At 37.0% G+C, this 27,648-nt stretch overlaps 1 protein-coding gene across 1 annotated transcript in view; it reads left to right on the top strand.

Moving 5' to 3' along the window:
• Nucleotides 1–27,648, top strand: part of LYST (lysosomal trafficking regulator) — a 98,360-nt gene that overhangs the window by 45,153 nt on the left and 25,559 nt on the right. The window contains exons 22-43 of the mRNA XM_087718070.1: nt 1,243–1,371; nt 2,019–2,649; nt 3,492–3,669; nt 6,840–7,009; nt 7,862–8,092; nt 9,272–9,438; nt 9,543–9,695; nt 10,074–10,265; nt 12,091–12,266; nt 13,081–13,287; nt 15,165–15,341; nt 16,459–16,535; nt 17,127–17,315; nt 18,080–18,225; nt 18,310–18,406; nt 19,050–19,111; nt 21,285–21,340; nt 21,766–21,918; nt 23,477–23,721; nt 23,877–23,943; nt 25,494–25,650; nt 25,942–26,082. Of these exons, the coding sequence (XP_087574196.1) occupies nt 1,243–1,371; nt 2,019–2,649; nt 3,492–3,669; nt 6,840–7,009; nt 7,862–8,092; nt 9,272–9,438; nt 9,543–9,695; nt 10,074–10,265; nt 12,091–12,266; nt 13,081–13,287; nt 15,165–15,341; nt 16,459–16,535; nt 17,127–17,315; nt 18,080–18,225; nt 18,310–18,406; nt 19,050–19,111; nt 21,285–21,340; nt 21,766–21,918; nt 23,477–23,721; nt 23,877–23,943; nt 25,494–25,650; nt 25,942–26,082 (3,801 nt within the window). The remainder of the gene's footprint in view (nt 1–1,242; nt 1,372–2,018; nt 2,650–3,491; nt 3,670–6,839; nt 7,010–7,861; nt 8,093–9,271; nt 9,439–9,542; nt 9,696–10,073; nt 10,266–12,090; nt 12,267–13,080; nt 13,288–15,164; nt 15,342–16,458; nt 16,536–17,126; nt 17,316–18,079; nt 18,226–18,309; nt 18,407–19,049; nt 19,112–21,284; nt 21,341–21,765; nt 21,919–23,476; nt 23,722–23,876; nt 23,944–25,493; nt 25,651–25,941; nt 26,083–27,648) is intronic.

The raw sequence follows: 27,648 nt of genomic DNA on the forward strand, positions 1-27,648 counted from the left end.
TTTCCGATGGTCTTAGGCGACCCCTGTGAAAGGGTCGTTCGACCCCTAAAGGGGTCCTGACCCACAGGTTGAGAACCACTGCACTAGTAGGTTATCATTCTAAGTAGTAGAACTATTGCCAATAATATTTTATTCCACTCTTCCATCTCAGTCATTCTATAACCTCTGCTTTGATTTATTCTTCCCAAACTTCATTGAATCTATAATTAGTTCTGTTATGTTAAATGTTAGTGGTCTCTAAAAATGTATTGTATTAGGAAAAAAGGTATGTAATTTTAAAAAGCTAAAAGGAATGATTTAGTGAAAATGAAACATTGCAGTGTAAATGTGAAGAGTAGCTGTGACATGACATTTTGTCACCAAGAATCTTTTCTGGAAAAGTTGTGTTAATGTCACACCTAGCTGATACGAGCTGCAATTTTCTATAAAGAATAACCTTGTAGCTGTAATATGACCATAGAGCTTTTTGATAGATTATTGTATGAGGACACTTATGTTCATGTGAAATTCTGCTAGAAAGTTTCTCATTTTCATCTTCTCAAAAACTTTACTTAATCAAAAGAGTCTTCTTAGGTCTTCAGTGTATAGAAGGAATTTGCAAAGCTTTCTGATTAAATGGAAACACTGTAGCCCCCATGTACATTTATATTATATATTGCAGATGGTAAATTATTTTTGCTCTTGAAATAAATAGTAAAATGCCCATGGGTGTCTTTTTCTATCCTCAATGTTTTACCTTTAATTTTAAGTGGAAAAATAATGAACTGGCGCACATAGCTCCTCTTTTTTACAGCCTTAAATAGCTAAACATATTTATTAAAAAGCTCAGTGAGACCAGCAGTTTATTTGTAGGGTTCGTCTTTTGACTTTTGAAAATTTAATTTTGAAAATTCAAGATCTTTACTATGCAAACAGATATTGTGATGCAATTCTTTCTATAGCTAATATGCATCGCTGAACTCGTACTTCTGAGCAAATATGCATATGATTGCCTTGCACATTTCTGCCCTCTTCCCATCTCTTAGAGCAAAGGACACATATGTTTTGTTCTTTTTTAGGATTAGTGTCAGCAGAAGTAAATAAATATTGTATGTTTGTTCAGGAGGGCTTTGATGGATAACAATGTTGACTTAAGATCATATTTACAAGTATAGTTCATAGTCTAAGCTTCTAAGTTTTTAATTTTATCTTTAAGAGGGAAATCATCTTGAGGTGTTAACTCACCATGTTTACTTTTTCTAGATGGCAATATTTTTCAAGAGAAGGTTCAATCCATCATGTATATGAGAAATTCCAGTAGTGGTGGAAAATCTGTGGACAGTCCAGTTTTAGCTATGACGAGCCCAGTTATATTTTCTGCTGTCCACCAAGGTAAGTAATCAAAATAATAATAATATGCATTCCTAAAAAGGCTGCAGATGAGTTAATCGCTGGAACATTATTTGTATTGGAGTTGTTAAAACTAAACACAGATTTGAAAGACAACATGCACATTGTTCCAGCTTGTATTGGTGAAATCAATATATTTACTCTCCTGATTTACTTTATGTTAGGACGCAAGTATAGAGCTGAAAGCACAAGTCAAGGGCTGTAGTTGACAGTACATCTTAGCTCCTTACAGGATATACTAGCTGTACTGTTGTCAGAAGTAGTAGCTAGGCTCTTTGTGGAAAATGGCAGCAGAAAAAGTTGGAAGTAGACTTCAGGAGTCATAGGAACTCTTGTCAACAAGTCAGAGATGTACATTGTTTTTTTTTTATTGTCTTGTAGTCTTTTGTGCTTGTAAGGACTGGATTCATCTCCCTGCTTTTAATAAATTGAAAGCAAGGTGATGAATGAAACGTGCAAATATTTCTTGACAAAGAAGACTATCAAAGTGTGTTTAAAGTTTCCCTAGGAGTGCTTTACAGATTAAATGCAAGAACAGAATTAATAAACCTACTGGTTTCATGACAATGATTTTTGTTATGGACCATTGGAAGAAATGTGAATAAAATTTGGCATATCTGTTTTTTCAGGAAATGATTCTTCTGAAACAAGCAACTCACAAAGCACAGTTCATCAAGCATCTGAAAGGCTCTGTAAAAGCTTACCATCATCTCCTATATCCTCCCCAAGAATGCATCAAGGAGGTTTCTTTAGGAATATAGGCTGGAGTGCTGAGAATCTTCATGAAGATACACAGCTTAAAAGAGTTGAGCCACTCCAGAAAAAGAATTTGATAAAGCACACAGAAGCCTTCAAAAGGAGTGAGGAAGAACATTTCATTAGTAGTTGTGAATCTGCAAAAACAGTTGTAGGATTGGGAGAAGTAACTCCTGCGGAAGCACTGGGTATTTCAAGAGAAGAGATAGAATCGTTAGATAAAACCTCTGAGAACCAGGAAACAGTCCCAGGAGTGAAACCCAGTGAATATAATGTTATTCCTGAGTTATCTCTGAAGCGGCCTGATAATCTGAAGGGGTTGTCTCCTGTACAGAAAAGGCATGGCAATTTTGCAGGCTTGGGGTTAGCTTTCTCCATTCACACTGGAGCGACTGTATATCGCTGGCCAAGCTGTAAGAATGTGCCTTCAGAAGATTGGGAACATCTCACCTTTTCTTCAGCTAACGAATGGGCTCCACAAAAATTTGAAAGCATGTCCAATAGGTAAGTGAAGGCTGCCATGTTTTGGAATAGTCTGTTGTTCATGCTATTTAATTTTAGCTACTGAGTGAATTGGAGCCCAGTGGGTTTTTTGGGGGGGATATTATGTGCCTTGGAGTCAGTCTTGACTCTTGGCAGCTGCCTGAACAAGTCCCTGCAGTTTTTCTTGGCAAGATTTTGGAAGTGGTATGCCATTGCCTGCATCCTAGGGCTGAAAGGGAATGACTGGACCAGTGTCACTGAACTGTTTTTGTGCATTAGGCAGGAATAAAACTCCATCTCCTGATTTCTAGCCTAATACCATAACTATTGCACCAAACTGCTCCCATTGGGAGTGGTACAGAAATATAAATTATATGTTAATAACAAGTGCTATGTTAAAACAAATGGAGCCTGAATTATTCTCCTCTACATAAGCCAGTAAAATAAAAATCTACCTAGCAAGAATATTTCTAGATTCTTGCCTAGTTACAACTAGGATTGTAATGCATCATACCGTGCAATTACAGTATATTCTGAAACAGTGTTAGCATATACTTCAAACTGAATTCTTTTATTCTAGTAACTATTTAATTTAATTAAACAGTACAATAAGTCATCTTAAAAATGGCATCAGTGTTTAGTATTTTACTGTACATCTGTTATTTCACTTTTGCTAATTGTTGATGGTAATAAAGGCCAACTAATGGACTATAGTACTTGTGTTATGGTAAAAATATGGAGGAAATGGCCTTGTTCAGACTCTAGTAATCTCCACTTTCCCAAATCTGTCTGGTAGTTGCAATCTCCTTTCACTATATACCAGTATAGGATATCCTAAAAATACAGGGTTTTATTTTCAGCAGATCAACAGAAGATTGTCTCGTACTCATATGCCATGGTCTTTATCATCTTCTGCGAAGAATTCTTTTAATTTTGCCAGATGTGATGCTCCCAGATGTATTGGACAAGCTGATTCAGCCAGATATTCTCATAGTTCTTGTGAACCATCCATCTACTCTCATTCAGCAAGGAGTCATTAAAGTAAGGACGTGTGTGTGTGTGTGTGTGTGTGTGTGTGTGTGTGTGTGTATGAATGAATGAGTGAAATGGCTAGAGAGAAAAATCTATGTATTAAAATAATTAAGAAGCAAGGATATCCCACTGAAATAGAAATCTTACAAGAGACCCACTATCCACATTAAGCAGAATCTGGGGAAGAGCCATGTTTCTAGAAACTTTTAAAAAGAAAACAGAGATATGAATCTCTGGGGAAAATGCTCTTTCAGTGGGCAAGCACAGTGATAGAGAAGGCCTGCTTTTTGAATCCTATCAGATGACAATGTTTGTCTGATGGAACATACAGAATGCCAACTATGTCTGATTGAACAAGATAGGCAGAAGCTACCTCAGATATCCAGTTCCTAAGTCACATGAAAGTCTTTATAAGTGTAACTGGAATCACAAATTGGATCAAATGACGTTTTTGTGTTGTGCAATGACCTTTCAAGCCACAACTGCCACTTTGTCTTCAAGTAGGAGCTATGTCCAGATTGCGCACTTGTTCTGAATGGGGAAGTGCTATCTCATCCAGACCTAAAGGTGAAAATTCTCTGGGATCATGTTGCTAAAGATCCACAACCACTGAATCGTGGTAGGGTGGAGCCAGAATCTGTTTGTCCAATCCTTACAGCCTCGAAATGAGAGGACAGGACCTTTACAGCAGAGATTGTCTGTTTTACCAAAACTGTTTACAATGAGGAGAGCCTGACATACGTTATATGTTTCATTCAGTAAAACAACTTTATTTGAATTAGATTAGAAGCCACTTCTTTAAAAACTATTTATTCAGCAACTGTTATGTGGTAGTTAAGGCCAGTCTTTGAAGTTGGGTCCATTGTAGCATGCCCACACAGTTATACAATACAATAGCAGAGTTGGAAAGGACCTTGGAGGTCTTCTAGTCCAACCCCCTGCCTAGGCAGGAAACGTTTCAGACAAATGGCTATCCAACATCTTCTTAAGACTTCCAGTGTTGGGGCATTCACAACTTCTGGAGGCAAGCTGTTCCACTGATTAATTGTTCTAACTGTCAGGAAATTTCTCCTCAGTTCTAAGTTGCTTCTTTCCCTGAATTAGTTTCCACCCATTGCTTCTTGTTCTACCCTCAGGTACCTTGGAGAATAGTTTGACTCCCTCTTCTTTGTGGCAACCCCTGAGATATTGGAACAGTGCTATCATGTCTCCCCTAGTCCTTGTTTTCATTAGACATACAACTAGACATACCCAGTTCCTGCAACCGTTCCTCATATGTTTTAGTCTCCAGTCCCCTAATCATCTTTGTTGCTCTTCTCTGCACTCTTTCTAGAGTCTCCACATCTTTTCTACATCGTGGCGACCAATCACAGTTATGTGATTGTGATTCATGTGCTTGGCATCTGGCCCTGTTTTCCAACCATTACAGCATCCTGTGGTCACAAGATCACAATTTGCAACCTTCCCTGCCAGCTTCCCACCCAGCAAAGTGAATGGGGAAGCTAGCAGGATGTCAGAATTTGAAATTATGCAAATTCTTAACTTAAATGAGTAAGTTCTTGTTTAATGACTTGCATAGTCCTTGCTTAACAGTAATTGGGGACTGCTGAAACTGCCATCCCCAAGCAGCCCTAAGTCATATGACATTTGCTTTAGAACCACATTACTTAGAAAGGAAAAATAAGGTGGTGTTATAACAGGCGGAAGGGATGGTAAATAAAGCAACCCAAACTGTATATTATAACCTATTAAATGGAATAACAAATATATAAGAATGATAAACGATAAAGAAGAATAACAATTATGTGAATGTATATTTACAATGGTATGTAAGAGAATAAAAAATAAAAAAAATGGGGAAAAAAGAACCATGTTGCTTAACAATGGAAATTCCAGTCGCAATTCCATTGGTAAGCAAGGACTGCCTGTATTTTGAAACATCAAAATAGCATCAGGTATGAGCTGAATTATGTATCTTTCCAAACACCTCTTTCTGTGGCATTTATATTCCTTTAATTAGTAGAACATTCCTTTTGGTGAGAGTGAATATGAGTGAATACTATTGTTAATTTGTTTCTCTTACAGCAATGATCTGCTTTGTGAACCTTTTTCAGTTTTTTTATTTTAGATTTAATTCTTCATAATCTTAAATAACCATCTTGTGCTTTGGAATTACTATATAATTTTTCATTGGGGAAAGTTAACCAGCAGAAAAGTTGTAATTGTTACGTGGAAATGGTATAATGTCACACCACACTAGTCTTAATTTGACATAGACTGAAAAAAACCCATGTATTTTACTCTGAAACAACATTATACAATCTTCATGAGGTACTTCTTTGCTAAGAACAAATTAAACTTAATTTCCTGGAACTATTCTGCTAATTACTTCTGCACAATTACCTACTATTGTTTAAAAACACTTGAGAGAAATTTTTCTTTTATAAAGTTACAGTTTTCACAGTGTTTCTTATCTGGAGAAGACATTGTACAATATTTTAAAAGATCAGACTGCAAGTTAATCTAACAAGATAAACCTGTTCAGGGTTCATGATAAACTCTCCTATTACTAATCTATCTATATCTATTTATAAAAATGTCTCTGTGTGTGTTTTTGTGTGTGTGTGTGCCAGCATAACTCTGGAATGCCTCAAGCAATTTCAACCAAACTTGGTACACAGATGATTTCCTCTCTGGAAAAAAATAGTGTGGGGGTAAGATACCCCTAACACCCCTTGTGTGTGTATGTGTTCTGTTAAGATACAGCCTGTTGTGCCTTAAAATGACTTCTATTGTACTGCCGTAAAATGGCTTCTACTGTATAACACAGTGGAGTTGCCATGATGGCTTCACACTACTCCACAAGGGGGCTCCCTCTGCTAAGGGGGAAAATCCAAAATTAGAAAATTGGCCATTTTCCTCCTTTAAATAAATTCCCGAGCAACACTAGGTTATCTGCTAGTAATATATAAAATAGTTTAGGATGGGATTTCCCCTCCCCCCCCATGTATTTCTTCGAGCATTTCATTTTATTAATTTATTTTATGAAAGCTAAGTAATGCTTGAGAGCTTTACAAATAATGTATAGTAACAATGTACTTATCAGTGAGACAGTACAAGTCCTGTTCGAAAACTCAGAATATATTACAAACTCCAGATCTTTATTTTTCTCTCTCTAGCTTTTGAACACCTATTTCAGCAGAGCAACTAGAGAACAAAAAGAGAAGTTTTTGAAGAACCGAGGTTTCTCCTTGTTAGCTAATCAGCTGTATCTTCACCAAGGAACACAGGAACTTATGGAATGCTTTCTAGAATTGCTTTTGGGTCGTTCAGTTGGCCTGGATGAAGAGTAACTATAGCCTTTTCCCCCTCTTTTGATCAATAATGCGTTTTCAGGAAAAATAAAGATTTGGTAAATTGTTGTAGGCATATTATGTTTATGCCACTTTATTTCTAGAGATTCTGAGTAATTTAATGATTACCGTAGTTAAACCAATTGAGACAGTTATTATGAAGAATCAGTGTACCACCCTTACTCTTCTTCAGATTCCTTTTTGAAGATGATTGAGAGGTGATACTTTTCCTTAGTGGCTTTCATATTAAGAGGCAGAGAAATAATTTTTGAGATCTTGCAAATAATATAAAAATATCTAACATTCTAGGTTTTGTACCTAAAGGAAGAATTCAGCAAATTTCCAGGTTAAACTCACAGAATGTCATTAGACTACCCTGGCTTTTAAATCACTGAAAGAAAGAAAGGAAGGAAAGAAGTTTATCATTCATAATTGTATTATTTCAGTATTGTTCAGTGTAACCTTTGTTCATGGCCAATACATTTTATTGATAGCAAAGCTTTATTTCATTATTATGCTAATAGCATTTTCATTAGCCATTTCAGGCTAGTAGTTATTGTATGGCTTATAATAATATGGAAGCTGAATTAAATCCTAAAACTTGCTGTGGTAGCTAAATGAGTAATTAAAGGTAAAGTAGTGAGTCATGTTGTGTAGTTATTCACCGCTAAAAGTTCAATTTATCCATTCAATTTATCACTGAGTTAAAAGTTATTACATGTAAATTGATACATTCATATTATATTTCTATTTCTTAGTGCTAATAGCAATGCATAATATTTCTATTTTTAAAATGTAAGTCTTCTTGCTGCTTTGAGTTTAAGATTGCATTATTATTGTTTTTATAGCTTTGATCTAGAAGAAGCGAAAAATGCTGGACATTTTCAAAAGTGGTGTGTCATTCCTTTTCTGGGCCTTATTGAGAATTCCCTCCATGATTGCATCCTGTTACATAACTCCTTTTGTTTCCTGCTGCAAATCATAAATTCTTGTCCTAAAATGGCAGACATGCTGTTGGATAATGGCTTGTTGTATGTGCTCTGTAATACTTTAGCAACACTTAATGGACTTGAAGCCAAGTAAGTGGCATTGTTACTTTTCTTCTGTTGTAGAACATGAGATAATTTAGATTACTTTTGAGATATTCATGTAAGGTACAGGCTTGCATGGAATGGCATGAATTGGAAGAAGACATAAAACCATTTATGTCATAGCTGTGATTAGAGTGCAGTACTGCAGACTACTTCTGCTGCTTGCCAGCTGCCATCAGGTTTGCAGATTGAATCTCACCAGGCTCAAGGTTGACTCAGCCTTCCATCCTTCCATGGTCAGTAAAATGAGGACCCAGATTGTTGGGCGCAATATGCTGACTCTGTAAACTGCTTAGAGAGGGTTGTAAAGCACCATGAAGCGGTATATTCTGTATTTTTGGACTATAAGACGCACCGGAGTATAAGACGCACCAAGATTTTGAAGAGGCAAATTAAAAAAAAAGTTTTTGCACTCTGCAGACTTCCCAAAAATGGCTCGTTTTTCGCCGAAAAAAGCCCCCATGAGCTCTCTGAAAGCCTCCTAAAGGCTATGCACGGCCATTTTGGTGAAGGGGTGGGGTTTTAGGAGGCCAAAAATACTGTATTCAGTTTATAAGATGCACCCAGATTTTCAGCCTCTTTTTTGAGGGAAAAAGGTGCGTTTTATATTCCAAAAAATACGGTAAATCTAAGTGCTGTTTCTCTGGTTTTTTGAAGGGCTGGCTGTCTTAGGTATGTCCAGGCAGAATAGGGGTGCTCCAAGTCCCATCAATTCAATGCCATCTTTTTTTTTTGTAGAAACTTAGAGTTAATTCTAATTATAAATTAGAGATTACAATTACAAAAAAAAAACTAATGGAAACTAAAAAAAGAATATAAAGAAAAAAAGAAAAATAAATATAGTAAAGAAAAAAGAAATATACATTTCTTATATATTGTATATAAATATATAAAGAAATAACTTTCAACTTTCAATCGTAAGTATGAACATGGGGCCATTGATTAATTACCATGTTACATATTATGTAATTTCGAATGTAGTCACTAAAAGTAGCTTGAACTTAGGCAGGTTCATGAGTCCTTTTTAGAAAATTTACAGTTTTTACGACATGTAGTTTTAAATAAAATATTCAGAATTTCCCAGTAAGCCATTGGAATGAAGTCAGTTGAACTTGGAGGTGGGACTAAAACATGGGATTTAATTAACTGATTTCATCTTTCCCACAGCATTCTCTCAAATGACTCCAGATTGCTTGTGTATGATATACAGCAGTTACTTGCAGCAGTGACAATCCATGCTTGCAGCTGTTCAGGAACACAATATTTTCGGATTATTGAAGATCTTATGGTGTTACTTGGACATCTACAGATGAGCAAGAATGACAGAACACGGAGTAAGCTCCAAATTCCTTTGTGTGAATAACATGTTTGAGTTATTTAATCTTTGAAATAATCAGAAGAAATGATGGATTGTTCATTTAATCTCTATTGCTTTCAGAAATGGCAGTTAATTTGCAATTCACAGTCTTGCAATCAGCTGTAAAGTATATAAAAACTGTAGGAAATCCAGATTCCGAGCATTTAAGCCATTCACCCCATTTATCATTTCAAGATCATCAGGCTATATTTCAAAAACGTAAAAGCATTGCTGGTAAGTTTTTTAACTGAGCAATTTTCGACAATTATTTGGTTAGTCACTGTTCTGTGATGAAGTATACAGGGTTTTTTTTAAAGTTTAAAAGTTTATTGAAGATGAGTAAACATTAAAAGAAGATATATCTCTATAACAAAGTATTATCAAAATGTTTGTTATTATGTTAGTTAAGTTTACAAGCAGAATCTCTTGACCTGTTTTTAACCTTTAATTCATTTTGCTAAATCATTCTGCCTTATGTAAAAATCCTTGTCAAAAGAAAAAAAATCTTTTCCCCCCTGCTAATGCTGTGGATACTTGATGTTTACAATTTAAAATTTCATCAAGGAATTTTATCAGTGAAGTTTTATTGGCATTTCCTTTTCATTTTTGAAGCACCAAGAACATTTTCTATTGCTCAGTCTGAGACATTCCTAATGAGAATGCACACAATTGCAAACGAGGAACTGGATTTTATGATGATGCATAGAATGAGTCAAGACAGTTCTCTTTGTGCCACTGAAGCAGAGCTTATACAGAGGTTACAGAGGATTACTGTACTAACCACCAATAGATTCATGTATCAAGGTAATAATATTTCCCAACATTTTTATGAAAATGTGCTAATATCAGCTTTCTTAAGGAATTTTTGGAATCCATTAAGACACATCATTTGAGCAATATGTCGAATTACAGCAGAAATAATTATATATTGTAATTATTTACCAAACAATATATCAAAAGTAGCCCTAAAGAAGGATTATGCAGATTATGGTCCATTATAATGCTGGAAGTTGTGTGGCAGGGTATTTTGCATGTCTGGCTATTGCTTTTAATTAAAATAATAATAATAGAGGCAAAAGTGATTTAAAGTGTTGGTTTTGAATTGTCTATCATTAAATTCTTCAGCATATCTCCAAACCCCATATAGATTTATTCTTAGGGAATAAAAGGTATATCAGATTCCACTTTTATAATTTAGTAAACCAGGAGACTTGGGGCAACTAAGGAAAAGCTGAGGATGAATGAAGCAGATATTTGGATAATGGTGGGGAATACAGGCCTCAGGGTAGGAGGAAACTAGAAACAGAAAGACTGAAGTGGAAAGATCAATGGCAGAATGTGGTAGACTATGCTATGTCTTGCTTGTGGGAGGGAGGGTCAATGAATGTGCATTTATATGAGAGAGGTCTAGTAAGAAATGATAGAAATATTACACATGCTTTTAGAGATCCTGATTATACCTTGATAGTTTGTTTAGATTCTTGGATGAATTACTTGCCTTTTACCATCATCAGCTTCGTCTTTATGTGCTAATCTGTGACATACATTGTGTGAATGGCAAATCTTCTATGGTAGCCAGTATTTTCTAAAGTTCCATTTTTGTACAGTTTGGCATTTCTAATCCAGTTTATGACTCTGGGTTTTATGGAATGCAGTAGCTTTCATATTGAGTTTGGTATTTGTTGTTTGCACAAAAGACTGGTTAATTTCTATTCAGTTCTCCACCACCCCTGGAATAGGAAGAGGTTTTAGTAGCAATAAAGGATTCAGTGGGCAGGAGAGCAGTGCTGCACAAATAGATTTTTGCTTAAACCTAGATCTTTGTACCATATAAAGAACTGCAGAGGAAATATTGTTCTTCATTTAAAAACAGTTCATTGTTTTCTTCTACCTTAATACCATATTATACCATACTGGATCATGTACAGTACTCATAATGGTTTTGATTTCTTGGTGTCATTAACCTTTGTTATGCATGCATCCCATTGTGAGACCTGAGTTTAGCAGCCCTTTTCATTAGTGGTCCTGAGCCCAGATCCTGAAATCAGGGCTTTTCATTTCAGGCTTTGCCCCCTGTCCTGTCCTTTGAAGCGATCATTGATGTGGGTTATAGAAACTCTTAAAAGCCAGGATTTGCTTTCAGGTGCCTGAGCGTCTTGCTGCACTTGCTGTTGCTCTAGTCTGCAGCTCCTTTTTTATTTTCAGTAACTTTCACTGTATTTTTCTTCTCCCTGTATTTTTAAAATATTCCAAATCCTTTATTTAGATACGTTTGCACATTTAAATGCAAGATGTTGGTACAGTTTAAAATTTGATGTGAAAAAATTACATGTTGCTTGTCTTGCCAGCTGGCATCATTTTAGCAATGACTATTTTTATGTGTCTTTCAATTACCACAAACTCTTCTTAGTCTATTTTCATTTTTACAGCAAAGAAAATGATAGCCTGAAGTCCTTTTAATGCAAATTAAATAATTGAATAAAATTCAATTGTATTCAATTCAGTTGCATTCAAAACTGTTATTTCCTGTAATCTATCAGCCATGCAAGTATAGTATGGACAGTGGGATGCCTTGGATCAAGACAATCTGTTTTAACATTGACCATATAATCCTTTTTCAAATTTGCAGACCTTTCTGAAAATTGCCCTGAAATGATTGAGATCCCATTCCAGAATAGATCTTCCAGAATAGTTTCCCAACAGGACAAGACTGAAAAGGAGGAAGAACAGAAGGAACTTACCCCAAGAAACACTTTCTTGAGAGAAATGTTTAAAATAATGATTGAAGGAATCGGATTATCTATTGTAAGTGGTTGTGCTATGTATTACCTCCTAAAGTTCATCAATTCCTCTGATCCATTCTTACTGCTTATTGTAGCCCAGACCACATTGAGCCCTTTGACTATACTTGTCTGGTCCACGGTAACAGGGATGGCGGTGGAGAGGGTGACAGCTGTACCTCTTCACCAAAGTCCCAGTTTCTCAGGTGGCCCCTTGGGAAAATTAATTGCCCACCCCCTTTATAGACAGACAGTTCTTCCTTTTTTATTTCCTCACATCACTTTTAACCAAACAATGGTACCCATCCTTTTAGGCTCCATGGACTGGCTGCGGGGGGAGGGGATGGTTTTGCATGTGCAACCTAATCCTGCATATGTGCAAATAAAGCTTTGCATGATTGGCTGCTGCTTGTGCACCCCATTCCCAATAGGCCATGGACCGGTACTGGTTCACAATCTTGGTGTTGGGGAACTCCGCTATAGAGTACCTATTGGAATGTGTCAATATACCTGCCTGAGGTGCAGTAGACTTTGAATGGGAATAAGCAGGTAAATAACAGTTTACCTATTGCACATTATTTTAATACAGACTGTTCAGAATCACAACTTTCTAAGTTTTCAATCTAACTAGAATCAATGTTTTGTTGGTTGGAATCCTTCCGGATGTTTATAGTTTATGTCTACCAAGGTGTGATATGTATCTTGTAAAAAACAACAACAACCCAACCCTTTAAGAGTACTTCATTTTAGTCAAATGCTTGTATTGTATTAGTCATGTGTTTTGTTCCTAGATGAGAAAGAAGAATCTTGGGAGATAACTTAATTTTTCTCATGCCTAGGGCACTTCCAGATTAAGCACCCCTAAGCAGCAGTGGAAGAAAATTCTCTTGTCTTGTAAGGATACTTTTAGAGTACAGCTTGGACGACTCCTTGTGCACGCTTTGTCTCCAACACGCACTTTGCAAGAACGAAAGCACACTTTGGAATTCTTACATGAAATTAACCACCAGGAGATTTTGCGAGAGTGTTTAAGTACAACTTTGCAGGTAAGGATTCTAGTGCTTTTAAAAGCTAGAAGGGAAATTGCTTTAATTTCTTTTTCAAAAATTCAGATATTTAAGCTCTAGTATGGTTAAAATGCCCAAGCTCCATAGAGAGAGAGGCATTTGTTAATAGTCTGTTGTATGTATGAGAAATGTTATTTTAGATTTCTAGTCCTACCAGTGGCTTTCTCTAGGTTTTTATTTATTCAACATAATCTTGATAAGAGAAATTTATATGGAAAAAATGTGGTCTTAATAGATGATAGTTTTATCCTGTGAACTGACGGACTTTGAACTAGAGCCACATTGTCAAAATTTGGAAGAAGTAGGAAATCACATGGGATTAAATTATTGCCTGAGGAAATTGGGTTTAAAATATGAAGTTCATTTCTGGTTGAAATTATTGTCTTGGATTGTACCTGGAGGCAAACAAAAAGCAACGCAGGTATTTCATACCTAATAGAGTATTCTTTTTGAGCTATACTGTGTTGTCATTAAATAAGTAACAGTGTTCTATATCAGCTACTTATTTTTCAGATCAAATGTGGTATAGCTGAGGCACCTATGAGGGCTTTCCCCCCTTACAACTAATTATGACATTCCCCCACCCCCCAGTCTCCATGACATGCCTTTAAGTAGTTCTTAACAGGATTGTTAATGGGAATATGATCTGGAAAATCAAGGTGAATTGAGAGCACTTCAGCATAGCAATAGAGAGCGCCTATTTATGCAGTCCCATTTAGCTCATTTCTGTTGACCCTGAAGTACAGTGGAAGCTCTTTTTCTGTATCTGAATTTCTTTTAGTTGTTAAGCAATGCTGTGCCATTGTGCTATGGTCTTTTGGTTAGTAAGTGTTTTAGTAGTTACGTCTGGTAAAAGAACCAATTCATGTTAAGAAACGGCCGTGGCCCATGTTTTGTTGTCACCTTGCATCAATGATAATATGGACCTCTTGAAACTATCTTTATATAATAGGTTGTAAAGACATTTAGGTATGACAAAGAGTTATGCGATCTCAGTGGAATTTTTGATACTGGTTTTGTGAATAGTAGATACATGTAATCCTTGATTTACAACAGTTTGTTTAGACACCATCCGAAGTTACAATAGTACTCTAAAAAGTGACTCATGACTGCTTTTTACACAATAATTGCAGCATCTCCATGGTCACATGATCAAAATTCAAATACTTGTCAAGTGACTCAGATGTATGACGGGTTCATGTGATCACCCAGAGCACTGTGACTCCAGTGGTTATTATGCTGGGTCAGACATTAGCAAGCTCGTGTTCAAGACCCGAGTGCTGCAGTGTGGCAGGGTGCGTCACTTCAGTTCCTTGATGGAGATATAAAAATAGCTCTCTGGGCGTTCTCCAGGCAACAGCGATGTCCTTGGCCAATCCTTTCAACCCAGAAGTGGCTTAAATGGTGCCTCCAATACGAATGGGACAGGGATGTGATCACTTTTTGTGACCTTCTGACAAGCAAAGTCAATGGGGAAACCAGATTCACTTAACCACCGTGTTGTTAACAACTGCAGTGATTAACTTAACGGCTGTGGCAAAAAAGGTCGTAAAATGGGGCAAAACTTACTTAACTGTCTCCCTGACAGAAATGTTGGGCTCAAATGTGGTTGTAAGTCGAGGACTACCTGTATTAAGCTACAGTATATAATCATCTATGTTGCTTCAGCTTTAAAAGGCTTTAACTATTTTGCACAAGGAACTGTTGTTCAAATGGCACAAACTCTAAAATCTATTTGTGTGCATAATCATGTTGAATATGCTTTGAATAATTATAAAATATGTAAATGAGTATTTTTATCTGATTTTTTTTCCTATAGTCCTTAATTTGTAACTGTATTATTATTATTATTGCAGCATGGGCCTAAGTTGTCACTGTATTTATTTGAATTAATGCATGATCATAAAGATGAATTAACCAAAGAAGAACAGATATCGGTTGGAGCATTCATGAATACATTAAAGCTTTGTGGGTACAAATACATTCCTCTCAATGCTCCACCAAAACCTGACCTCATAAAAGCAATGGAAGAGGTATGTAAATCTACAGAATATACTGTATCACTTGATTACATTTATATCATTAACATATTTGCAAAATTAGATATGGGGCATCTATTGAAATTCCCATTTCAATAAGAAGTTAAACAATTCTGCATTTTCAAATCAATACAAACACTGAGATTCATGCAAAGACACATTTTTCTCCAAATTATGAACTACAATTGTCTCAAAAAGAAATATGTGTAAAAATGAACATACTAGGAAAAGATTTGCACAAAACCCCATAGTTTTGGAAAAATAAGGGAAGGAAATTAATTGAAGAAAATTGTTTGCAAAAAGTACATATACTACTGTAGGAAAATTGCATGCAGATATGCAAAACTAATGATAAATGTATATGCGTGTAATGTCTTCACTGTAATTTGGAGCTTCTCTGTCTCAGTAAATGTATTTCTCGAGGGAAAAAAAACCTGTCTCTGTTTAGTTGTTTTGGCATGCAATACCCTATAGCAGTGTTGGCAAACCTTTTCGGCACTGAGTGTGCGGGAGCACCAGAAACTGAAAGACTCGGAAAATGCATGTGCATGTGCGTGCCGGGAAGCTGAGCTTCCAGTTTCCGGCATGTGCATGTGCACTGGTCACCTGTTCTTCTGGTTTCTGGCATGCATGCGTGCATAAAGACCAGCTGGCATGCTGGAAACCGGAAGCTCAGCTTCCCTGCGCATGCATGAGTGCCAATCGGCTGCTCTTCCACTTTCTGGTGCTCCTGTGCATGTGAAGATGCACCCTGGCACTTGGAAGAGCAACGGGAGATGTTGGCATCCCTGGAGAGATGGCTCTGTGTGTCACCTCTGACATGTGTTCCATAGGTTTCTCATCCCAGCCCTATAGCAGTGTCCTGAGGAAAGGAGTTGAAACACTTTATGTCCAGGATGTGAGAGGTCAGCCTTCATTCTGACCCATGCAATATACAGATCTTCCAAGGAAGGCAGGCTGGTTGCAATTGTTCTTTCAGCAGTCTTAACTATCTGTTGAAGTCTGTACCTGTCCTAGTTGGTTGCTGTACCAAAGCACTGTATTTAATACGGCAGCAATATTAAGAAAATAGATGAAATAGTGAATCACTTTTTTTAAAACTGCTTATCAGGACCATAAGAAATACATGGGTGAAGAAGAGGTGAATAAAGCTGCTTGGGAAAAGATAATGGCCAACAACTGGCAAACGTAAGTTGCTACTGCTTTTACTAAGAATAAAAATATATGCTGCCCTCAGCCCTTGAGCCTTCATCAAGACAGGCACCAGTCTAGTTTACTTCCCTCTGAAGACATTGTTGCACTGTGCTTTTTTTTTCCTTTTTAATCTCTGTGCAGCTTGGCAAACGCATGGAATAGAAAAAAACTTACAAAATGCCATGTGCTTCATTATTATACAATGTGGGACGGAAGAGTCAAACAGCATAAAATTGCTCTTTCTAGCATCCAAGGTCTTCTCTTTTTAACCATGTCTTTTCACAGTAGGATAGCTTCAATGCCATGCTATGGAATTAAATTATGGTTATAGTCAGCATTATCTTAGAAGTTGGTGATTTGAGAAGTTTCTTCTGAATCCTACAATCCATTTTGAATCCTAATTTGAAAAAAAAATCTTACTTTAGAGGAGACATTTTGGGGATTGGTTAAACTAAAAGAGAAGAACAGGAAAAAAAGCATTTCCTTATAAATGGAAAGTCCCAGCTACAAATTGATACAGTGCTTGCTTTGTTTGTTCCTTAATGTAAATGGTGCTGTCCTTTTAAATTGGTTATTTCCATTTAGTCTGTTTCAGCGCTTGGATGCAAAGTCAAAGGAGATTTCTAAAATTGCAGGGGACATCACTCAGGCTGCCTCTCTGTCCCAGGGAATGGAAAGAAAGAAGGTGATTCAGCACATCAGGGGGATGTATAAAACAGACTTAAGTGCCAGCAGACACTGGCAGGAGCTCATTCAGCAGTTTACACATGATAGGTAAGCAGCTACCTTTCTACTTTTCAAAAAATTAATGGCTGCTGTTATTGCTTAATGAGAAAAAAAATCTGAGATAGCTGTTCCCATTTGTGAAATAGAATTTGATTCACATTCAGATTTGCATTTTAGAAGAGCGGTTGCAAACATTCACTTGAAACGCTGCTTTTATTTCTTTTAAAAGAAGCAAACTCTGCAATTCTTCAGAATCGGTACAGGATGAGACTGCTATAAGCTAAATAACCTTTTCTCTGTAACAACCTAAAAATTTGGTCAAGTTATAGTAATGTAAAATGTGTGTGTGGGGGGGGGATCTCATCTATTTCATTCCAAATTAGTGTATCATTGAGGCAAGCAGATCAAGCTGATTTATTTGGCCTTCAAAATTATCATCTCCAGTTTTCTCTTTCCTGAGGGATTGACTGTTTCTTACCGTGCTTAGCAAAATTGCATATGTAATTTCTTGAATTTCTTAATTTCTTGAAGCTCATTAGAATGGAATTGTTGATGTATAAAGTGAAATTGGAAAGGTACAGACCCTCTGCCTACCTGCACCTGCCACTGCTTACTCCAATGCTTCTACTTGGGTGGGATTGAATTGAATATTTTATTTGGCCAAGTTTGATTAGACACAGAAGTAGAGAAGCACTCAGTGTACTTGCAAGACAACAGAGAAAATAATAATAATGCCAATAAAAGCGTGAACTGAATAAGATAATTAATATATTATAATACTGCAGCCACACTCTATGGGTTGATTTCTGCAGGGCTCTTTGGTATGACCCTACCTCCTACCCAACATCTTGGCAGCTGGACCCAACCGAAGGACCTAACAGAGAGAGACGCCGCTTGCAGAGGTGCTACTTAACAATTCCAAATAAATACCTCCTCAAAGACAGACAAAAATTGGAAGGTAGGTTATAGTATTCTTTATGAGTCCAGTTACTTTCTCTAAAAAAAATTAAACCGTAAAAGTTTTGTTTTTGTTTCTTAATAGAGGTTCTTAAGCTCCCTCTGGCCTACCTGTTTGAAGACAAAACACATTCATCTCACTCTTCTACAGTGAAAGACAAAGCTGCCAGCGAGCATATAAGGTCAGTTCTCCGGAAAGGGGGTTTGTGAAAAAAGTAACATAATGCAGGGTCATCAGTATTTGTACACAGGATGCTTAAGAATCATCTGTCTAACTAGAAAGCTTCTCACAAGTTAGGCCGAGTTATAGAAATATGACCGCATGTTGAACAAGTAAATGGAGAAGCAAGTAGGGGGGAGCTCAGGCTAACTTAATTGACAAGAGGGCTCAGTTATTACCACATACATATATTTTTTAATGTATTTAGCCTGTGTTAGTAATGCAATTCATTGGACTTAACTGTTTACATTTCCTCCCCTCCCCTTGTATTTATGTAGGTATTTTCCCTCCCTCCCTCTCCCTCCCCCCCTCTCTCTGTGTATGTATGTATATGTATATCCTGTTAATATCTAAGGAATAGATTATAATACAAAAGAACGTTTACCATAATAAAACTATTAGGTTTGAACCCAAACTATGGGTTGCATGGATCCCATCAGCCAGTCTCTACATCTCAGAAGAAAGGAGGTGGTAGAAGAAATAGGAGGGAGAAGGAAGAAGTATTCTGCCTGTAAATTTCACTTGTGATAACTAGGATTTACCATTCTTGATTTTATATTACCGTAGTATTTGAATTTGTCATATTTTACTGTATCTCTTTGCAGAGTTAATCGAAGGTGTATAAATGTGGCCCCCTCCAGAGAGACCCCTGGTGAATTGTTACTAGGTAAATCTTTTACTCTTAATTCTGTATTTGACCAAACAATCTAGTTCTTATATACAGGCAGCCATTTTGAGATGAGTACTTTTGATACCTGCAAAAATTGCAAATCTAGCTGTTTTCTTCTGAATAACAGCCAGGGGATGCATATAACTTAGCCTGTAGGAATTTTTCCATACTTTCAAAAATCACCTTCATCTCAGTCTTAAAAACAGTTTTATTAGAGAGGAATGATAATAGGATCAAAGTAGCATGATGATGATCTTTTTGAGGTGAGCGATAGTCTCACTTCTGATTGGGTTGCTGTTGATCAGAAGGGAAAATGCTTTTAATGTTGGGTCATATTTGGCACTTAGTGAATAACTTTATTTCTAAATGCTAACTAGTGCTTTTTCTTATAAATGTGCAACTTTAAAATGTCAGATTTGTCATTGAGGCTGAGAATAGTTGGCAACCAAATAAGTACAAACTGCTTAAGTGAGACTTGTTTTTAGATTAGATTTGGGTGATTATTTTCTTTTGTTTTCCATTCTTTTACTACCTAAACTGTTTTTATCTTGTTTGTTGCCTGTTTCTTTGCTTATGAGTAATAGTAACAGAACTAGATTCTCTGTCTAAAAGCTAAAGGGTAAAACTCCATATTTGGTAGAGTTAATACCTTCTTTTCATTTATGAATTCTGCTACAACAGAATTATATTTTACAAATTTAAGTTTTAAAGTTGTTATCAATATATTTCATTTTTATTTATCCCACTTCAAGACTGGCTGACTCTTAACAACTCTTGGCAGTTTACAAAATAAAAGACAATATACATAGTATAAAAGAATTGCTAACAGTGTTTTTGCCATCCATTAGTCCAAAATGCAGTGGTGTATGGGCAGTGATGGGCATACTTGACTATGCCAATGTGACTCCTCTGCTTTGTAAGCTGCGCTACTTTACCAGTACCCTTTCAAGTGTGATTCAAGGTACTGGTATGTAGTCTGCCCAGCTGGAATGAGCTGAAACAGTCCTGAAAGGGTACTGGTAAACTAGTGCAGCTTACAGAGTAGGAAGGGTCTGTGACAATTCACCATGGCCAACTCATCACATCCAACTCGCCACAGCCAACTTGTCCGGTTAACTTGCTGCAGGACAACTTGCTGTGGCCAGTTCGCCATGGGACAGCTTGCTATAGGACAAGAGTTACACTAGTATCAAAGAAATGGTGGAATACAATTATTAAAGAAAGGAAGCAAATGGAGGAACAGAATGAAATGTGAATGACAAAAATGTAATTTTTTAAAATTTATTTTAAAGAATTAAATTAAATTGTTAAATTGTCCCGTGGCATGCTGACCATGACAAGCTGTCCATGGCGAGTGGGCCGCAGCAAGTTGGCTGTGGTGAGTTGTCCCCTTCCACTATGGAATGAGATTCCAACCCCCCCACCCCACCCCCAATATCTTTGTGACTCCCATCCTGCTAGCCTTAAAAATCTGACTTTTCTCCCAAGCCTTGGGTTAAGGTGGTTGGAACACTTTTTGGATTGATTGATTGAATGATTCATTCATCCATTCAAAATATTTATATTGCTGCCCATCTTCTAACCAAATCTAGGTAGCTCTTAATCAAAAATTAAACTATAAAATATCAAAACTATAAAACTAAACACATTAAAAAGAACCGAGGTGGCGCAGTGGTTAGCGTGCAGTACTGCAGGCCACTTCAGCTGACTGTTATCTGCAGTTCAGCGGTTCAAATCTCACCGGCTCAAGGTCGACTCAGCCTTCCATCCTTCCGAGGTGGGTGAAATGAGGACCCGGATTGTTGGGGGCGATATGCTGACTCTGTAAACTGCTTAGAGAGGGCTGAAAGCCCTATGAAGCGGTATATAAGTCTAACTGCTATTGCTATTGCTACTGCTATTAAAACATTAAAAACAACACGTGTTGGGTTGTAGGCCATTTGCCAATGGTTCTTGTTCTCTTTTATGATTTTATTATATTGTGTTTTGTATATTTTTTGCTTTTATTGTACATGCCTAGAGTCATTTTGGAGATGGGTAATACCTAAGTTTAATAAATTAAACTTATTTTTATGTCAGTCTTTTGATATAACATATAGGTTAAATATAATCCATGATAACTCTCAATGTATAAATTAAAAATATTTCTTAAATATGTTTCACTTTGCAGGCAAATGTGGAATGTATTTTGTGGAAGACAATGCTTCTGAAATTATTGAAAATTCAGTAAGTAAAAGTTTTGAATTGTTTTTAAATCATTCTTTAAAATATGCTTATGCAGATTTAGTTATGATTCAAGCAAAACCTATAATATGTAAGAATCCTAGGAATTCAGACATTTTTATGTGATTTGGTAAAAGAAAATTTAAAACATTAGTTAGGTAAATTTCATAAATTGACTTTCTCTGGCATCTGAAAGTATTTAAGTTAGTTAGATATGTTTGTTACTTATTTAAAATGCATGGAATAGCTGTATTGATTAACACTGACATTTGCCATAAAATATCAAATAAAACAATAACAATAAGAATTTATGATCCTGTAGCAAAAATATCAAAACATTAAAATATTTCCATGTCAAATAAGTACATTCCGGGTTTTATTATTATTATGAAGAAGCTAATTGCTTTAATATGATGAATTTTCTCTAGGGTTTTCAGGGAGAAACTGAGCCAGCATCATTTTCTTGGACATTTGAGGAAATCAAAGAAGTGCACAAGCGTTGGTGGCAATTAAGAGACAATGCTGTAGAAATATTTTTAACGAATGGCAGAACGTTACTATTAGCTTTTGACAACACAAAGGTAGGTATTCTTGATTACTATACAGCAAAGCTGGATGGAACTTTGTGTAATTTTGTTTCATATGCATGAAAATTTACAAAGGAAATCAAAAGTAGTCCAGGCAGAGAAAAACTGAGCAGTAGAGCCATCTCTGAATTCCAACGTTTGTTGGTTTGCATGTATGTCTGGGAAAGGAACAATTCTTTGCTAAAACCCAGGCATCCTGAAGAAATTGCTGCAATCCAATAGATGGAAAGTCTCATTTTTGATCATAGGTATACTGTGTGTCATAGAAGATATCCCATGTCTCCCTCCAGAGGTTAGGAGGTTATATTCTGCCCCCAAGGTTACCCATACCAATGTATAGCAAGAAGTATTTAAAACCAGTCTATTAATATATACTTTAAAAGATCACAAGAGAAAAGAAATGATCAAGGTTTAATTCAGATGATATTATATTGAGAGATTATAGTAGAAAAGTTCCATAGATGTCATAGTGATGGCATTTTATGTGATACTATGAACAATCCCAAAGGTGCTTTTTCAAGAGGCAACTGGACATTTCTGTTTTTTCTTTGAAGACATTTTGCTTCTCATCCAAGAAGCTTCTTCAGCTCTGACTGGATGGTGGGGACTGGAAGAATTTATACTCCTTGCAGACAGCTGGTCTTTTGCATTCTTTTAACTAAATGCCTCAATGACTCACTAAAAGAATGCAAATGATCAGCTGTCTGCAAAGATTATAAATCCTTTCATTTTCCACCTTCCAGTCGGAGCTGAAGAAGCTTCTTGGATGAGAAATGAAATGTCTTCAAATAAAAACCAGAAAGTTCAGTTGCCTTTTGAAAAAGCACCTTTGGGACAATAAAGACCTGGATTACTGAGAATCTCCATAGACATATAGCACGAACAGGTTTGTGCATGTATAGGTAGTCCCCAACCTATAGCCATTCATTCAGCGACAGTTCAGAAATAACAACAGGACTAAACAGATGGTGGTTATGACTGGTCCTCAACCTTCCAGCCACCCTAGCAACCCCACAGTCACGTGATCATGATCTGGGCACTTGACAACCAACTCACACTTAGAACTGTTTGCAGTTCTCCACAGTCACGTGATTGTCATTTGCAGCCTTCCCAGGACCTCCATAGGGAAGCTGACGGAGAAGCTTGCAAGTTGCTGAGATCAGTCTCCCTCATATGCACACCCTTCCCTGGCCCCTCTGTGCTTGTGCCACACTGGTCACTCACACATCATTGTGCAGTCTTGTGCACCTTCCTCAAGTCGTGCCACACTTTTGTTCCCTTTTACGGCTGCATTGCTTAGTGACAGAAATTCTGGTCCTAATTGCCATTTTAAGTAGAGGACTTTTACCAGTACGCAATTTATCTTGGAAAGAAGACAAGCATCTATTCATGAGACTACATATCAAAAGGTGAATGAGGCATGAAGATATGTATGTATTACTCTGGCTACAGTTCTAAAATAAACACATGACTGGTCAAGTATATTGAAAATGTGCATTTCAAAAAATTCATGATTTAAGACTTGGTAGAAATTTTCTTTGTTTCTTTTTAGGTGCGGGATGATGTGTACCACAATATTCTAACAAACAATCTTCCTAATCTCTTGGAGTATGGCAACATTACTGCGTTGACCCATCTGTGGTATACTGGACAGATCACTAATTTTGAATACCTCACTCATTTAAATAAACATGCTGGCCGTTCCTTCAATGATCTCATGCAGTATCCAGTATTTCCCTTTATACTTTCTGACTATACTAATGAAACATTGGACTTACATGACCCATCTGTTTATAGGTAAAAATATAATGGCTTGCTTTTTAAAATGATTTACTAGATATACTACTTTCTGTAAAATTCACATATGCTAGTGGGAAAAAAATCAATTAGATTGCATTGTTGTGTTCCTTACGTTCTGGAATTGACTAATTGTAATATTGGTATAATTTCAGAAATTTGATCAAGCCAATAGCCGTACAGTCAAAAGAAAAGGAAGATCGTTACGTGGACACTTACAAGGTACTGAAATATTTCAGTTCATATCATTCATATTTATAATCAAAGAGGTGAGAGACAGAGAACAGTATTAAACCATGAATGCCTTGTGTTCTGCTAACTGCCTGCTTGATTATTCAAATGTGCAAAAGGGAATAAAATATTCAATAATCCTCCTCATTCTAGTTTTGGATAAGAGATAATTGTCTTCGCAAGTGATCACAAGCTTGTTGTGGGAGCCACTTTTCTTTGTTGCTACAGTTTAGAGTCCAACCAATTTTGAGTCTGATGAGTTAGTTTCAATTAATTGCTGCTTTGGTAATAATATTACTAAGTAATCTATGAAAAAATAAATGATTTTACGTACTCAGCAGCTGAAGAAAACTTTTTCAGATTTCCTCTTTGTGACTGTCTTGAACGAAATGGTCACTGCATGATGTCTTCACTGACACTATCAATGGTCTCTTTAGTCCTGATGACAACCAATTTTCATATCTGAGTTTTAATCTGTTTTATCTAAAGGCAATTACTTTTTTAATTTTCATTTTGATCATGTTGATTAATAAATTGATTTTTAAATTATCAGTCCAAAGATATGATTAAGTAATTAGTTCACTATATTGCTAATTTAAATAGCAGCACTGCTTTAGTATTGCACATGAATCACTTATGACCATTTGAAGTTATGATGGACTTCCCCAAGGCTACATGTCCTGGATTCAAAGTTCTGAAGACTTCCCCCTGCCCCCACTCCCTCAGTCACCTGATTGCATTTGGGGCACTCAGCAACCAGCCTCTATTTATGGCCCTTTGAAGCGTCCTACGGTCACATGACTACAGTTTACAATATTTTTTTGCCAGAAAGCTATGTTTACTTCCTAGTTCTCAGCAAAAAAAATGCCTGTTAGAGAGAATCGATTCGCTTAATAACCACCCCATTTGCTAAATGACCACAATTGTAAAATCAGGCAGTCTAAGGCAGTGATGACTAACCTTTTTGCCGTCGCATGCCAAAAATGCGCACACCCACAATGAAATGCATGTGTAACCCCCTGTGGGTGACCTCCATGCATGCACATGTGACCCCCATGCATACACGCATGACTCCCGTACATGCACATGTGGCCCCCCTGTGTGCGCTCTGCCCCCACGCATGCATGTATGACCCCCACACACGCGGACCCCACCCCGCATGCATGTATGCACATCTTTCGCATGCCCCCTGCCCCCTGCCCCCTGCGCAAGCATGGCAGAGACCCGAAAACCAGCTGGCTGGTGGGAGGCGCACGAACATGTGCAGTGGAGCTGAGCTGGGGCAACAGCTCAGATGCCCACAGGGAGTGCTCTGTGTGCCACCTATGGCACGTGTGTCATAAGTTCGCCATAATGGTAATCTCCTTAACAACCAGCATGACTTACAACCATAAGTTTGGGCTGAATTACAGTTTAAATCAAGCACTTAATTGCCAGAAATGCATGACTTTTTAAAAATTTTGTATTTTAACTTTGGAAATAATTTTTTTTTAAAAATAAGACAAGCATGTTTTTTCTTCTGTTTTCTTTTTCTGCTGCAGTACCTAGAAGAAGAATATCGTAAAGGAGCTAGAGAAGATGATCCGATGCCTCCTGTACAACCTTATCATTATGGATCTCATTATTCAAATAGTGGAACAGTTCTTCACTTTCTGGTTAGAATGCCTCCTTTCACAAAGATGTTTTTAGCTTATCAAGGTACATTTTCCTAGGTTTTTATGATGTAAATAATTTTAATTTCCTAGCTTTGAATCGGCAATATTTGGATAGTCACAACACAGAACCAACAAACCATTGCAAATATTTACTTTAATTCTTTTTTTATAATCCTTAGAAATAGAAGTGCTGAAATGTATCATGTGTGTTTGCACCAGTAAAAGTGCATACACATAGATAACAGAGAATTAAATGTATTCCTTATTGATCACCAAATATTTAAGTGTGTTATATTAATTTCTAATTAATTTAATATGATTTCCTCATTTTCAGATCAGAGTTTTGATATTCCAGACAGAACATTCCATTCTACTAATACAACCTGGCGCCTTTCATCTTACGAATCAATGACTGATGTAAAGGAACTCATCCCAGAATTTTTTTATCTTCCTGAGTTTTTAGTTAATAGGGAAGGTATGCTTCAAAAAGACTTTTTTTATTATCCATCCAGCATTCAATCACACTGAATGCTGGAATTGTTGAACTTTTGGACTCATTTGGTAGATTGCAGATGTAATGGGAAAGGAAAAAAAAGCCTTGACTCATGTGAGGGTGGTGAAAATAAAAAAGTGGAGATGGACACATTTCATCCAGGAATCAGGTCGAGGTACAGGATGGAAACTATACTGGTTGCATTTGTTTATTTCCTGTCATTATTTTTACAAATACCGTATTTTTGGAGTATAAGACGCACCGGAGTATAAGACGCACACAGATTTTGAAGAGGCAATTTAAAAAAAAAAAAAAAGTAGGTAGGTAGATAGAGGGATAGAGAGGGAGAGAAAGAGAGAGAAATACAGTAGGTAGGTAGGGAAAGAAAGAGTAGTTAGGTAGGTAGGTAGGTAGATAAAGGGAGAGAGAGAGAGAGAGAGAAATACAGTAGGTAGGTAGGGAGAGAGAGTAGATAGGTAGGTAGGTAGAGTGATAGAGAGAGAAATAGAGAGAGAGAGAAATACAGTAGGCAGGGAGAGAGAGTAGTTAGGTAGGTAGGTAGATAAAGGGAGAGAGAGAGAGAGAGAGAGAGATGAACACAGTAGGTAGATAGGGAGAGAGAGAGAGAGTAGGTAGGTAGGCAGATGTTTCCAGATGTATTTATCCATGTGCTGGAGAAGGAAATCGCTGAGAATCTGTAGCACCTAAAACTTTCTGCTGGCACAGCACTTGACCAATCTAATTCTCATCAACCACTCTAACTAAACAGCTTTCTGAAAGGGGAAAAAAAGGTTTTGCACTCTGCAAACCTCCCCAAAATGGCCCGTTTTTCGCGAAAATGGGCCTTTTTTTGTCAAAAAAGTTGCCTTATGGAGGCTTATAGAGTGCTGCTGGGGGCTGAGGGGAGGGCACAAAATGGCCCATTTTTTGCTCACTTCTGCCCTCCCCAGCCCCCAGGAGCTCTGAAAGCCTCCATAAGGCTATGCATGGCCATTTTGGTGAAGAGGCAGGGCTTCAGGAGGCAAAAAATGCTGTATTCGGTGTATAAGATGCACCCAGATTATCAGCCTCTTTTTAGAGGAAAAAAGGTGCGTTTTATACTCTGAAAAATACAGTAACTGAAGTTGATGAACATATCCAATACACCTCTTCTTTTTCTTATTTTTTTCCACAACTACTCTGTTGAGATGATAGAAAGTGACCAGCCTAAAGTCACCCAGCTGGTTTTCACGGCTAAGCCAGGACTAGAGCTCATGGTCTTCTGCTTTCTAGCCTGGTGTCTTAACCACTAGACCCTTTGTTAACCATGCTATGCTTTCATCTGCGGGGATTGGGGTATTGTGCTCCAGTGGGTCCATTCCTTCCTTCCTTCCAATCCTTTAGTAGGTGTTTCTAATCAGTGAGTTATTGTTCCTAGTAACGCCACTAACAAAAGAAGACTGCGAGGATTGAGTTTCCTCAAAGTTCCATTTTATTAGAAATGTCATATAGGCACATCTGGGAAAACCCAAATCTGAAAGCTTCCAGGTTTCCCCCATCCAATTGAAA

The sequence above is a fragment of the Thamnophis sirtalis genome, unplaced genomic scaffold, assembly GCF_051295495.1.
Source record: "Thamnophis sirtalis isolate CommonGarterSnake01/CBP01778 unplaced genomic scaffold, rThaSir2_p1.2 scaffold_6, whole genome shotgun sequence".
Classification (NCBI taxonomy): domain Eukaryota; kingdom Metazoa; phylum Chordata; class Lepidosauria; order Squamata; family Natricidae; genus Thamnophis; species Thamnophis sirtalis.